General features: G+C 46.8%; 2 protein-coding genes across 2 annotated transcripts; one reads left to right on the top strand and one right to left on the bottom strand.

Annotated features, from left to right (window-relative positions):
- The first annotated feature begins 580 nt into the window (after positions 1-580).
- LOC109754661 (heat shock 70 kDa protein BIP4-like) lies at positions 581-6,063 on the top strand. Its single transcript, XM_073499839.1, has 4 exons — positions 581-716; positions 1,009-1,280; positions 1,413-2,318; positions 4,886-6,063. The coding sequence occupies exons 1-4, from the start codon at positions 581-583 to the stop codon at positions 5,123-5,125; spliced, it is 1,554 nt and encodes a 517-aa protein (XP_073355940.1). The 3' UTR covers positions 5,126-6,063.
- A 2,288-nt stretch (positions 6,064-8,351) lies between these two features.
- On the bottom strand, positions 8,352-8,936 carry LOC109754657 (endo-1,4-beta-xylanase 2-like). The gene has a single exon (XM_020313572.1). It carries the CDS (start codon positions 8,934-8,936, stop codon positions 8,352-8,354), a length of 585 nt encoding a protein of 194 aa, XP_020169161.1.
- Positions 8,937-15,282: the final 6,346 nt, after the last annotated feature.

Genomic DNA, 15,282 nt, shown 5'->3' with positions numbered 1-15,282 from the left:
ACGCAGTGACGCTATCTTGACCTTTGATCGCGTGACTGCATTAGGCTGTTTTCAGCATCATCTTGACAGGCGGAAGCACATTGTTCCCTTGCATACGAATCTTTTCTCATCCGATTCTGTACGACAAGAGACATGCTTGATTCAATCTGATGTGGCCCACAAGCCCAGATCAGTCTTATCGTACACAACTTTGGATGAATTTCATCGTACGTGTAGCAACACTCTTGTTCCCTCGGCTCGCTGAAAGATGATAACGCTCATCGCCTGCAAAAGAAAAAAAAAAAAGAAAGATGATAACGCTCATGTGCTGCGCGAATGGCATTAACGGTTCTGCTACTTTGCGCAGCCCAATTCTTTGGTGTCTGGAGAGGAGCCCTCGCAGCCGTCCGATCGTAAGATCCAACGGCTCAGATCGGCTCGCACGCGCTCCCGAGGAACACACCGCGTCGGAGGCCGCCTCCGATTCGTCCACGTCACGCCCTTGCTGTAGGCCTCCCTTCGCGCCATAAATAGTACCTCGTCCTGCAACGTATTGTACTTGGAGCTAGCTTCGACAAGAGATCGATCGATCGCCGGCGCCATGGCTCGCGCGACCAAGTTGCTGCTCGGGCTGCTGCTCCTCGCCGCCGCGCCAACTCCCTCGGCTGCCAAGGAGAAGGGGTCCGGCAACGGCGGGCCGGTGATCGGCATCGACCTGGCCACAACCTACTCGTGTCGTGTGTGGCCGCGTGGAGATCATCGCCAACGACCAGGGCAACCGCATCACCCCCTCCTGGGTCGCCTTCACCGACTCCTGTCTGGCGAGCGCCTCATCGGCTAGGCCGCCAAGAACCAGGCCGCCGCCAACCCTCTCCGCACCGTCTACGATGCCAAGCGCCTCATCTGCAGGCAGTTCGGCGACGCCGAGGTGCAGCGGGACATGAAGCTGCTGCCGTTCAAGGTGATGGACAAGAACGGCAAGCCGCACGTCGAGGTGGAGGTGAAGGCCGGCGACGTGCCAGCGCTCAGCCAGGATGAAGGAGACAGCCGAGGCGTATCTCGGCGACAAGGTCCGGGACGCCGTGATCACCATCCCGGCCTACTTCAACGATGCGCAGCGCCAGGCCACCAAGGACGCCGGCCTCAACGTCGTCCGCCTCATCAACGAGCCCACTGCCGCCGCCATCGCCTACGGCCTCGACAAGGTGGCCGACGGGAAGGAGCGGAACGTGCTCGTGTTCGACCTCGGCGGCGGCACCTTCGACGTGAGCGTGCTCGCGCTCGACGGCGGCGTCTTCGAGGTCCTCGCTACTAACGGCGACACCCATCTCGGAGGCGAGGACTTCGACCAGCGCGTCATGGACCACTTCATCCGGCTCGTCAAGCGGAAGCACGGCGTCGACATCTCAGGCGACGCGCGCGCGCTCGGCAAGCTCCGCCGCGAGTGTGAGCGCGCCAAGCGGGCGCTCAGCACCCAGCTCCAGGTCCGCGTGGAGGTCGAGTCGCTGGCCGACGGCTTCGACCTGTCGGAGCCGCTCACCCGGGCCCGCTTCGAGGAGCTCAACGCCGACCTCTTCCGCAAGGTCATGGCGCACGTCAAGAAGGCCATGGCGGACGCCGGGCTGGCCAAGGGCGACGTCGACGAGGTGGTGCTGGTCGGCGGCAGCACCAGGATCCCCAAGGTGCAGCAGCTCCTCCGTGACTACTTCGGCGGCAAGGAGCCCCACAAGGGCGTCAACCCCGACGAGGCCGTGGCCTACGGCGCGGCCGTGCAGGGCGGCATCGTGCGCGGCGACGCCAGGGAGGTTGTGGTGCTGGACGTGACGCCGCTGACGCTCGGCATCGAGACGGCCGGTGGAGTGATGGCGAGCGTGATCCCCCGGAACATGCCAATCCCGACCAAGAGAACCAAGATGTTCACCACCTACGAGGACAGGCAGACGACGGTGACCATCACGGTGTTCGAGGGCGAGCGGAGCATGACCAAGGACAACAGGCTGCTGGGCAAGTTCGACCTGACCGGGATCGCGCCGGCGCCAAGGGGCACGCCGCAGATCGAGGTGACCCTGGAGGTGGACGTGAACGGCATCCTGCACGTGGGGGCAGCGGACAAGGGCACCGGCAGGTCGAAGAAGATCGGGATCAGCAGCGCCGGCCGTAGCATCAGCCAGGAGGAGATCGAGCGCATGGTGCAAGAGGCGGAGGACTTCGCTGAGGAGGACAGGAAGGTGAGGGACAAGGTGGACGCACGGAACCAGCTGGAGTCCTACGTTTACAGCGCCCGGACGACGGCCGACGGCGAGCTGGGGGCCAAGATGGACGGCGGCGACAGGGAGAAGGTGAGGGAGGCTGCGAGGGAGGCCAGCGAGTGGCTAGAGGCCAACCCGGACGCCGACAAGGACGACTACGCGGAGAAGCTAAGGAGCTGGAGGATGTCTGCAGCCCCGCCTTCGCCGACGCCTACAGGAGCACAGACGGTGGTCATGACGACGCCGGCGAGGAGGACAACGATCACGACGAGCTTTAGAATTTTTTTTTGTCTTAGCTTAGTATATGCACGATTTAGACTTGAACTACGCACTTACTGACTGACGAACGACCAAGGTCATAAATCTTGTGCGTTGTTTGGCTTGTTGATATTATTAATGCATCATGAATTGTTTGCCTAGATAGATATGAATTTTACAGGAAGAAGTTCGATTTTCCAGTAGATATAAATCATCCAATTTTATGCTTAAAAACTGCAACATCCACGGATGGTTTACAGAGAGTTTAGTAGCCTTCCAAAACCATAGTTTTTAAAACCGCCGCGACCAGAAATAATAATAATCAGATTCGAGGTCTAGTCTGGTTTTTAAAAAACCAGCAAATATCAAGAGAATTGTGTGAAAACTAGGAATCAAACATTTGACCCTGAGCCACCGCATGTTTAAAAATTCACTACCACTGGGCTAGCTACAACATTTCATTTAATAATGGGCTCCGATCAATAATATGTGTATTCATTCGATGTAATTTTGTTTTACAAAAATGACTTAAATATGCTCGTTTTTTGTCGCTATTGACCAATTGAATTGGCGGGCCAATCAGTAAAAACCTAAACTGATAGCCTCACTGGTTTGATTACCGGTCTGGTTTTCTCATTAACCCCCTCCCCGCTCCCACAATTTCACTGGGCGGCCCCCTTCCCCTTTTCTTATCCAACCAAATCTCGACATGTCATCTCGCCCGTAGTCCGTTAGAAATCCTCTCTAGATGTAGATCTCTATGCTTACTTAGTAGTTACTAGTACACAATTTTTTTTAGAACTTGACTCTTAATTATAAGCAACAAAGATACGTAGAGTAACTGAGGCTTTCAAACGGACTACGGACGAGATTACATTATGCCGAATACAATCCGAAGAAGAGCATCTACAACTCGACTATGCAAATCCTCCCCCTAAACGTCCGGCAGATGCGCCCACGGACAACGTCGGCCGGCTCCTCATTTGTCCTCCCGGGCAATCATACTCCCCATATGCAAACCCACATATTCATGCAAATCCATGCACGTCTATCATATAACGTAAAATCATCATCAATTCACTAATTCGACAAGACAAAATAAACCACAATTCAACAATTCAACACATGGTGAAATTAAATTAAATAATTCATACATAGATAAGCGATACACGAATCAATCAAATGCCTCTGTCGCTGCGTTCATTGATCCTCTTCTTCATGTTAATCAATTAGTCTTGCCTTCATCTTCCAAAATTCTAATGTCATGCAATATGATCCTCGACTCCTCTGTTTGTCCCGCAAGCCTCAGTTTATCTCTTGCAAGAACAATTCCTTGCAATGTCGCCGCCTATTCAAGCTCCCATTTTGCATATTTCTCTTGGTTTTCAAGTCTATCTTCTCCCTCCTAATGTTCAACTTCTCTTTCACCCTCTCTCGGTCGAACCCCATCCTCTCCCTTTGCATATCTATGAAGTGCTTCCTTGACGGAAAAATGTCTGTCCATGTGGCGGACATTTTGCTTGCTGCGCCATCACGAGCGGCCCTTTCCTTCTCCCACTTGTTTTCCATCACCTACCTATTCCTCTTTGGCATGGTAGCTTGTACGTCTACCCCTCCACTTTGCTCTTCTTCACCATCCAATCCAATAGATTGATTGGAGCTAGAGCCATCATTTTTCTTCATCTTCTAGGGTCCGTTCTTGAGCTCCTCAATAACGGTTTGCCACTTTGGTTTCCCATTCAATTTCAACCAGCAATCCAATAGATTGAATGGCTTCTTCTCATTTGTTGGTAAAAACTGGCTGCCAAAGTTTGTTGGCGCTCCCTTGGATGGTGGACCATCTATGTTGCGTTGAGCCCTCATTGTTGGTGGTATGGATACGGTGCGACTCCTCATAGTGGTTTTGCTCATGGTAGAGTTTGTGGATTTTTCGCCAATATTTGCGCCTTTTTGCTCGGCTCCACATATTGGGCCCATGCTTCTCGCAACCAAGATTCAATCAACAATATATCTTCAAAGGTTGTGAATGTTGGACCTCTTGGCTTGACTACCTTCTTATTTTTAGTGTGATGTTTTCCCAACTTGAAAGATAGGGGAATTGGTATCCCCCAAGTAAAAAATGCATAGGCTATTGACCATGATTAATCATGTTTAGCATGAATTAATCCTACAATATGCATATGCATCGCAATTAAACTACCATCCCTAGATTAGTCCAATGGTATGTGCAACAAATGAAGCATACAATGCAAATTTCATATGCGGCAAAGAATGTACCGGTCTTGGTCGGACATATTGTCGAACAACAGTGGGCATGCCCATCGCCGGCGTTGCCCAATGTTGCTGGCTGCCTTTGGAGTTGCAGTGACTTGTACACTATCTCCTTGATGTTGGAAAAGACATCCAGGATGCCTAACTACTGGGAGGCCGAAATTTACTCGGGTTGGGTCGACAGGTTCTTCCTTCCAACGTCGACAACGAACAGAATAGTGGCAGTAGCCAGAACATACACGCCCAAGTCCATTTCCTCATTATCGGCCATCTCTGCACTGGCCCTCTCCTCAGCTGCCTTCTCTCGCTTCCCGCTCGCGATGCTTCCTACGCCGCTCCCTCTGGGCAACCTGCCACCTTGCAACTGACCCCCACGGACTCCGCTGATGCATCATCCATGCCGAAGGCGGGGGTCGGGGTACTCGACAACGGCATCTACGACTGTGGATGATGGACGAAGGGGGCAACACATACGAGCGCAAGGGTGAAGGAGGGTGACAAATTGGATGTGGGAAATAAAGGACAGAAGCGGGAGAAGTGCGGTCGATTTGGTGGCCTTGGTCAATTTTGAGAGGATTTGAGATGTTTCTAGAGTTGCATCATCGTTCATTTTCGGTCATTGTCTATCGCCGAAAAGTATTCGGTGGCGTAGACTGGGCCAACAAACATTCAGTCCAGAAGCAATGACTAGAGCAAGAGCATTTATAGGAACTGAATAATGTTCCGTTGACAAAGTAGCACGATCAGACCGAGTTGCTTCCCTCTTATGTCCTGCTATGCCATCCTTTTAACTCTTGGGCACAATGATCTCACTGATTGTTCCATCAGCACGACCCTTGGCACGCCATGATTAGATCAGCCACGGTTTGTTCCTGCGTTTCCGTCATGAACAAATTGTTGAGCAGAGTTTTCTGAAGTCAAGGACTGATAGCCACCAGAATCTTGAGGAGTGCATGAGCGAACTTGGCCTACAATGATCAGTGAATTCATCTTGTTGTTATTATTGCTTTATTATCAGTGAGTCATGGCCTGCAATGTTTGCTTTTATGGACAGCCCAAAATGAAAAGAAAAAAAGAAAGAAAAATGGGGTTCCAACTACACTGATTACATATAGTAATCAATAATGAATGGATTGGCGATGGTGATGAAGCAATGCAATCCATACACAAAGTTGATGATCCATGGAAAAAGGCAACGCTCAAACATTACTCCCTCCGTTCCTAAATATAAGTCTTTGTAGAGATTCCACTATAAAATACATACAGAGCAAAATGCTAGAACGAAGGGAGTAGAATGCTGGCACAATGCGCGCAATTAAACAAGCACGCTCCATCTCACCAACACGCAGGCCTATAAAAACATATTTTAAGACAAGTAACAAAATTCTCAATAGCAAACAGTAAGCTTCATACTAATTTAACCAAGCAGTGTGCACACCCTGTGTTCAAAATGCCACAACAGGTAGAATTAGGGATTTGAGCATGAGGAATGGGGAAAAGGGAGCAGGTAGGGAGGAGGAAGAAGACTAGAATTGTTGATATAAAAAAGACTAGAATTGTTTTCTCATTTCTTTCGTATCGAACAAGTTGCTCGCTGGGGCTTATAACAACGCCCTGTCTGCGGGTCCCACAGGACAGACGACTTACATAGTCCACCCGTAGAAACACGGGACCTAATCCTCACTAGGCATCGAATTACTCTGTTCTCCTTCGTCAGTTAGCCTTGCTGCTCCCTCCTCGTCGTTAGGCTGGTTGTCACTGGCAGGAGCTGTGACAGTATGTTTTTCTGTCTCCACCTGACAATTATACTTTCATGCTCAGGATAACTCTCTTGTGGACCATGAGATTCATCACCACTGCTGCTAGCACCCCCATCATCAACAACAGTCCCAGAATCCTCAGTATCTGATCATGATCTTCTTTTCCTTTAATCCAAGGATCAACACGGAGATGATATGCAGAAGGTGCAATGTTCCCAAACAATGTGCTGTCACTTGGGTGCGACCGTGCAAGTCAGAAAGGTTCAGAGTTTTAGAGTACAAAAACCTACCGAGACACACCAGTCATTTGGGTGCCACCGTGCAACACAAGACGGCTTCGAGGTTGAGTCAAGTGGAGTTGGTCACAGGTTCATGTCCACCACGAGCGGCAGGGACGAAGCTAGAAAAAATGGTCACTGGGGTCAACCAATGCCTACTATAGCACATGCTATGGTGTGACTCACGCCGAGAGCAATATAAAGAGGAAAACCCAAAATTATGCCCAGTATAACACAATAGAAATAACATACAAGGGTAACATGAAGAGCGAAGATATGCAACGAGCCAATTATATAACTGGTATCATAATAATAGGATTGTCATACCAAGTACTGGTTCCGCAAAGTCATAAAATTGTTTGTTTTACATATTCAGGAAAAATGAGCAAAAAAGATGACTTCTAACATTTCCATTTGTAACTTCCTCAAAAGGATGAACAAAAGTAATATATCACATTCACAACAATGGTGTGTAAGAAATAATATAGAGAATAAATAGCATTAACAAAAAGTTACAGTGATGTGAGACTCTCATTTTATAACTTGCCTTCTCGATCTCCCATCTTCTTAAATAGATTAATTACGGTGTCATTTGTAATGGTAGTAAATATATCTTTCTCCACATAGCAAATCAAGCAATCACTCATGAACTGGTCACCCATTTTGTTGCAGAAAACACTCTTCACAATATTCATTACTGAAAAGCATCTCTCCACTGACGCCGTGGCAACCAACAAAATTAGCACCAGCTTTAGAAGTTGATACACCAAAGGAAAAGCAAGATACTTCTTAGTGTCCATCAACTGTTTAGCAAGATCCACAATGCCATCCAAATTGGCAAATCTTTGGTCCTCTCAGACATTGTTAATGTAAATCTGAAGTTCGTGTGCAAGATCCATCAATTTTGATGAATAGAAATCCTCGGGATAAAACTCCGCTAGTTTCAACAAACTCTCCAAGTTAAAAAGCAGCGAAAGAGTTTTTTGGATTGAAAGAAGCCATGTGAATAAGCAATGCAAAATTTACTTCATTGAATCTGTCATCAAACTCTCTAAGTTGCCAATCAATAACAGTGTTAAGACACTCTATTTGATAATTATGCAGGTTTGTTATATTGGTTCTTTTTCGTGTATTATGTCGATTGACTAGAATTTACCGATGTTATAAGCTGAGACTATGAATCATTGGACATTAGCTGCTGGGTTGGGGTTAACTAATTTTTTGGGCTGGGGTCAAATGCAGTTTTGATGGACGTAGTTAGCTTCAAATACTCAAAGGCATTGGGGTCAACTGACCCCAGCGTCCATACTAGAGCTTCGTCGGCGCGCCCCCTTTGTACATGCCGAACGCGCGCCTGGCCTTCCCGCCGGCACGGGCCGCTAGCTCCACCAAGTACTTGCCGTCCAACCCCCTCAACTTGAAGTGCCCGTTGGCGTCCACCATCCCGCGCACCACGAACCTGTTCCCGGCCGCCTCGCTGAGAGCACCGTCAGCGTTGACGAGATGCCCGTGGGAGCGCCACATGTGGCCCTCCTGTATGAACCCCCACAGCATGGTCACCTCCACGTCCGGGTGCACGAATGCCTCCTGCGGCACCACCTGGTCATCGGGTGCACCGCCTCGTCCGCCGCCGACGCGTCCAGCTCCATGATCCACACGGGGAGCTGGAGCTCCATCGCCGCCAGCTTGTCGAGCGTGTCGCGGATGACATCACCCACCAGGTACGTCACATGGCCCAGCACCCCGGTCCTGCCCACAGCCACGTCGCGCTTCTGCGCGCCCGTGACCAACACCGTGTACTTCGCCTGTGTCGCTTTCGGGGCGTTGTCGTGCTCCACGTTGTAGTCGTTCATGAACAGTGCGGGCGCCGCCGTCTCCTGGAACAAGTGCTCGTCGATGGTGTCGCCCAGCCGCTGCCGGAAGAAGGCGCCACGCCATGGAGCATCCTGTTGTTCACCTCGTAGGGACACCACGGAGGCCTTGAGCTGCTCGTTGTTGAGTGCGCGGATCCACGGCTGCACCGAGTTCTCCATGGCACAGAAGATGCAGCGGCCGCACACGGGCTTGTGCCGGTCGCAAAAGTCGAAGAGCTCGTTAGCGTCGGCGGCGGTGTAGCTCACCTGCCCCTGCACCGGCTCCATGTAATACCACTTGAGCTCGTTCCCCAGCACTTACCAAGTCGAAGTGCTTGGTGAAGAAGTCCAAGGACGCCGGGTTCTAGATGGACTACTTGCTAATGGATGACTAGCGTCGCCGGTTGAACTTGAGCACAACATCACGCTTGCGCACCTGAAGGCAGCCACCACATAGGAGTTTCAAACATCTGTAGCGCGCGTCATGTTGCTCTTGTTCATGTCATTACTGTGACTAAGTTGAAAAGAAGTCAATGAACAGCGCAGCCACCTCGATGGTGAGATCGTTTCCTTGAACAAAGTGCTTGCACAGATTGCTCCTCGCGAACCGAGTGAGTCGAACACAAACAGGTCCGTCGATCGATTGCTATTGTTCATGTCATTGGCATACGCCAGCCCGTGCGAGCTTGCGATTTGCACCAAAATCAAAGAAAGTGTAGGCACACGCAAGCCGGTGGAACCCACCCACTCATGACTAGACTGGGGCGGACGCCGGGCTTGTCACGTCTAGAGCTGGTCCAAACATATTATGGACCCCGGGGCGAAATACAACTACATATATTTTTGTACTAAACTTTTATATTCTTCTATACATATTATTTCGTTAGACTAGAACCTATAAGAGCATGATGGTATGCCCTTAGTTGGCATATTTAAGGCTAGTTCTTCTGTGCGGCTTAAAAAATAAGCTGCCTCTTCCCATCTTAAAAAATAATCCACCTATGTTGAGACTTCTAAATTAGTTATGTCATAACTAATTTAGAAGCCCCAATGCATAAGAGAAATGGCTTAAGAGAAAAGCTGGAGAGAAGGCGGCTTATTATTTAAGCTGCCAAAAGAATTGGGCCTTAATCACACCACAATACTGCTAATTGTTAATTATTGTATTCCATGTCATACGGTTGTAAAGAATTGGGTCTTTTAACAAAAGTGCTTTTTGATGATTGCATAAATTATATAGTGTATACAAATTGCACCGGTGTGTGAACCTGTCTTTATTTTAATATCTTTAAATATCATGACAGAGCTTCCTAAAGCATATTGTCTAGAAAAATCTTAAAGTGCTTTCTAGTGTATTATATTTGAAGCTTCCTAAAGTATATTTGAAGAAAATTATAGAGTATAATTGAGTAGTTGGCAGCTGAATCTTGGAAATTAAGCTCAGTAATAAATTGACAATATGTGTGTGGTCTTTACTTGATACTTGATACTAAAGTACCATCGCTTATAATAATTGAAAGCGCAGGTTTACTCCTAGAGGAGGGGTGAATGGGAGATTTTTTGAAATTCGTCAAACTCTGATGAATTTGACGAAGATTAGAGTGAAGAATTAGAAATAGGGGCAAAACTAAATCATCATCGAGAAATAAAACATGCATGCAAGATAGATGCACATGAAGAACATGCAATTATACAGAGATAAAGCCCTAACAAATTGACTCGATTGCACGACAAATTTCATCCATCCCCATTAACCTATAGTATGTCTACAATGAAATTACTCACCCCCGGTGGTGAGCATCATGAGGTTGTCGATGAAGAGGGTTTTTTGATGATGACAGCGATGAATCCCCCTCTCCAGAGCCCTGAACGGATTCCAGATCAGCCCTCCCGATGAAGAACAGGACGTGCCGGCAGCTCCGTATCGTAAAACATGATAATTCCTTCTCTCTGATTTTTTTCTCGGGACGATGGTACTTATGGACTTGGATGTAGGGCAAACGGGGACCTGTGAGACCCACAAGCTCAAACGGGGACCTGATTTCCGTTAAGGAAGGGCATGGAACACTTTCCTAGGAAAAAAATTAAATTACCTTATGAATCCATTATGAGAGCCACTTATGGATTGCATACCAAAGATGGCAATACCTAGATCTATTCTTATTTTTATGCCTAGCTAGGGGCGTTAAACAATAGCGCTTGTTGGGAGCCAACACAATTTTATTTTTGTTCCTTGCTTTTTGTTCCTGTTTAGTAATAAATAATTCATCTAGCCTCTGGTTAGATGTGGTTTTATGTTTTAGTTAGTGTTTGTGCCAAGTAAAACCTATAGGATCTTCTTGGGTGATAATTATTTGATGTTGCTGAAAAAGACAGAAACTTTCTGCTCACGAAAACAATTGTTAAAAATCACCAGAAAGTGATAAAATACTGATTCCAATTGCAGTAGATTAATAATCAAATTATATAGGCCTTCCTATTTTGGTAGAATTTTTGTAGTTCCAGAAGTTTGCGTTTCATACAGATTACTACAGACTGTTCTGTTTTTGACTGATTCTGTTTTTCGCGTGTTGTTGGCTAGTATCGGGGGGTATGAACCATAGGCTGCCCCCAGGGGCCGAACTAGCGCCGGCTCGCCCCCAGGGCGCAGTTTTTCGGCGCCTTGGGGGGCCGAACGGCTGGAGATGCTCTTATTCTCATCTCTTCCAGTGGCAGCTAGGATTTGAGCACCAGTGGTGAGCTTAATAAAGCATCCATCAACACCTGTTGTTGCAACCAAAGAACAATTTGAACTTCTATAAAGCACTACTAAACTATATATTTAAGTCACTAAAAAGAACTATAAAGCATTACTAAACTGTATTGGCATAGTTAACAATGAACTAAAAAGCTTGTGATGTACAAATAACAATGATTTCATCAGCAGTGTTAATGGGATAACTAACCAATGAATGGTCTGCATCCATTGAGAAATCCCTCCCTTGCTCCATTTATGCAGAAGAACATAGCATGAAACCTTGGTCCTGGATGTGGTATTTTTGTAGTTGGTTTTGGAGTAACTGTTGTAACTACAACTCTACTACCAGGGTTTGTATCCATGATGGTCTGAGCATAATCCCTAAGCCTGGGATACTGCTTCTTGTGCTCTCCTAGCACAGCTTCTACAGCAAGGTTTTTGGCCCTATAAGCCATGTGCCTTGGCACATCAACACCATACTTCTCATTCCAGTTGTCAATCAGAGTGTGTATGCTAGTGGTTGGATCAGACCTGAACAATGACTCATAGGTCTTTGCAAGCCACTTGGCACTAATCCTTGATGTCTCAGTGCTACTAGGGCAAGTGTGCTCCAGCCTTATTTTCTTAATAGCAAAAGTCTTCTCCCCTTTGATAACTGCAGCAAGTATGCAAAACTGGCAGTGCTCTTGCTTACAACAGGCAATGATCCTTTGGTCTGAATTTCTGTGATACCTGAAGTTTCTGGCCTGTGTGATGTGCAAGCTCAACAAAGCATCTCTGAATTGTTGCTGATCCTTAAAGCACATGTACAGACATAACTGCTGATGTGGTTGCTCAAGTTTGTCATTGTACCAGATCCTTGGTTTCCTTTTCTTGGCCATACTCTTCCTCCCTTTAGGTAGAACAAATGGCAGTGGCTCATTTCCATCATCTTCATCCTCAAAAAGCAACCCTTCATCTTCTTCATCTGATGAAGGAATGAAATCAGGTCTCACCTCCTCCAACACACTTGAATGTGACCTAGTAGTAGGGCCTCTCCTAACTACCAGCTTCTTCCTCCTTTTGCAGGTTTTTGCATTGCTGCTTCTTCTGTTGCAACAACATTGGCCTGATCCTCCTTCTCCTGCTCCTCCTCCTCCTCCTCCTCCATCTCAAACAAATCCCCAACCTCAGTGTCACCCTCATAATGTACTTGTTCCTCTTCTGAATCCTCATCTGAATCTTCATCTGAATATTGATCTTCAACTTCTTGCTCTGCTAGTTTATTCCCCTCAATTATCTCTGTGTCTTCACATATCCTGTACTTGTCCATGCAGAAAGGATTGTTATCACTGTCATATGCATCCTCACGGTCATCACTGTTATTATGTTCCTCCTCTAGCAGTGCCTCTTCCTCCATTACAGCTTTGAGCTTCCCCTTACTGAAATTTCTGCTCTCTTGTGTGCACTGACTATGAAAAACAGCACCTTCTTTATCAACAACAAGAACTGCAGGCTCACTGAGATCATACACTAAAGGTGGTTCATACAATATAGTTGCTAAATCTTCTTCTCTCCTCTGACAGACATTGTTGTACTTTGATCTCACTAAATCTTCTTCTATTTGACATACAAAAGGTGTTGTTGCCCTCACTAGCAAATTCAGAACTAAACTATGCTCATATTCCTTCTTAAGTTGCTGCAGTTTGACGTTTGCGTCAATCAGTTCTAACCCATGCTCTCTTTCCTCTCCACTGCCTAAATTCTTCATGTGGTACAGTTCATCAGAGAAGGAATAACCTTGTGTGTGCATCAGTGCATATAAGTTCAGAAATGTCACATCTGAGCTGCATATCTTCCTATCCAGATTATGTTGTGCATCAAAATGAATCCGAACATCCCAAACAGCATCATCCAAACTACAAGTGACAGCACAAATTCACACTATCATGAGCAACTAACCCTAGCCCCCTGTTTTGAAATATACAGAAAGAAGGAGAGAAGGGAGGGACTTACAGCACGCCGCCAGCTGCTCCACTGGTCCACTGATGGCTACTGCTAGGGTTGGCCACCCATATCTCTGCCAGCCTCACCCTATCCTCCATGGACATCGCCGCCTCCTCCTCCAAATCCTCGTCGTCTGCGCTGGAGTAGTACGAACTGGAGCCGTCGACGTCGTCCAGCCCTAAGTGGTCATCGCTCCCGAGGTCGGGAAGGTCTCCGTACCCGCCCGCACCGTCGTCGCCGCCGGGAGTCGCCGCCGCCATCGCCTGAGAGGGGAGAGGGAGACGAGGGAGAGGGGAGAGGAAACTAGGGTTCATCCCGTCCTGGTTCGACCCGACCCAGCTACATGGTGCGACCAAGCCGTGCTGGAACGAGTGATCGAGCGGGTAGGCCACCGTGGCACCTGCCACATGGGCCCGGTCGGTCAGATACGTGGTCAATACGCGCTTATACGGCCGTCATACCGTCTTGCAACACTTAGGCTTAGAATTGGTACTGCATGGCAAAAAAAAATGACTAGTGATACTGACTCGTTACGACGTGCCGAAGTGTGGTAGTTCCTTGCAATTAACTCCAATGCATGGAATTCATTCTTGTCTCCACTGCCATAGATAGGAGTCTCCATTGCCACGGATAAGACATCTGATATCGTTCTCTAAGGTACGCCTCCATCTGTTCTTTTTTTTAGCCAAAGTACTAGTTGCATCTCTCCACCCAAAACTCTAATTTTTGGGGTTGCTGCTATGTCTCTTCGGTATCGCTCAGTCCACCATGATTTTTTGTTTTGTTAAATCAATGTCGATTGAGTGTGACGTTGGCTTTCCTATGTTGTATTTATCTCATTCAAAAATAGAAAACAAGAAAAAAAAATGCTGCGATTCGGTGCCAAGGTGCATCTCCGCCTAAGTGTAAACAGTAAATTTTAATAAAGTACCAAAAACATCAAAAGAATTGAAACTTTTGCAATCCAAGACGCTCGAATGTGCGTTGTACGTGCCAAAATGTGTGGTGTTTAAACATTCGAGGAGTTCGTGGCAAAAAAGACAAAAAATGGTTGTGAAAGAAACTTTGATAAAGAAAACTATTTTGACCTGATTGATTTTCCTAGAGGTCCTGGAATATCCCAACACTGCAGAAATTTGCACTCTCCTTGTACACCTGAACAGCTTTGATGCCAGAAAAATTCAGATATTTTTAAATTATTCTACTACTTTTCTTGAATTTACTCTTCATCATAGGTAGATGAGCCCGGGCTCAGACGTGAATTATCAAAAAAAAACATCAATTTTTCAAGTCTGTTGGGCTTGGACTGATGGTGGCATTGCTCCAGGTGCGGGTATGAGGCTTTAACAGAAAACGTCTCCTTGTCTCAAAAAAAAAAAAAAAACAGAAAACGTCTCCAGAACGGGGCCATGTACTACTAATTGTAAGTAACGGGCCATGGTATAGTCCACACCCCATCATCCGCACACAATTGTTATATATCCCCTATTGTGACGTGAAGGAGCTCTCGCCTATGGCGATGCCATATGGGCCGTCGCTCATTAGTGAGGAAACATGTTGTTAAAAATTGAATGCACAATTTTTTCACATTTCATGATCATTTTTAAATATTGTCATCAACAATTTTTTTAACGTGTAAGCATTCTTGAATATTTTCATGAACAATTTTGTAAATGTGTGAACACTTTTTAATGGTAAGAAAAACTTTCTTCGAATGTGATGAGCAACTTTTAAAACGGTGAATATTTAGTGAACCATATTTACGCTACAAATATTTTCCTTAAATTTCATGAACAATTATTTAAATGGTCAACATTTATTTGACTATCAACTTTTTTCTAAAAATAGTGAAAAAACACAAAAAAGAGTAGATGGGATGACAATGGAGACGATGTATGGCTACCTCGTGCA

This window comes from Aegilops tauschii, chromosome 1 (assembly GCF_002575655.3).
Source record: "Aegilops tauschii subsp. strangulata cultivar AL8/78 chromosome 1, Aet v6.0, whole genome shotgun sequence".
In the NCBI taxonomy this organism is placed as follows: Eukaryota; Viridiplantae; Streptophyta; class Magnoliopsida; order Poales; family Poaceae; genus Aegilops; species Aegilops tauschii.
Note: the sequence above shows the minus strand (reverse complement) of the source record. Positions and strands in the feature narration are given on the sequence as shown.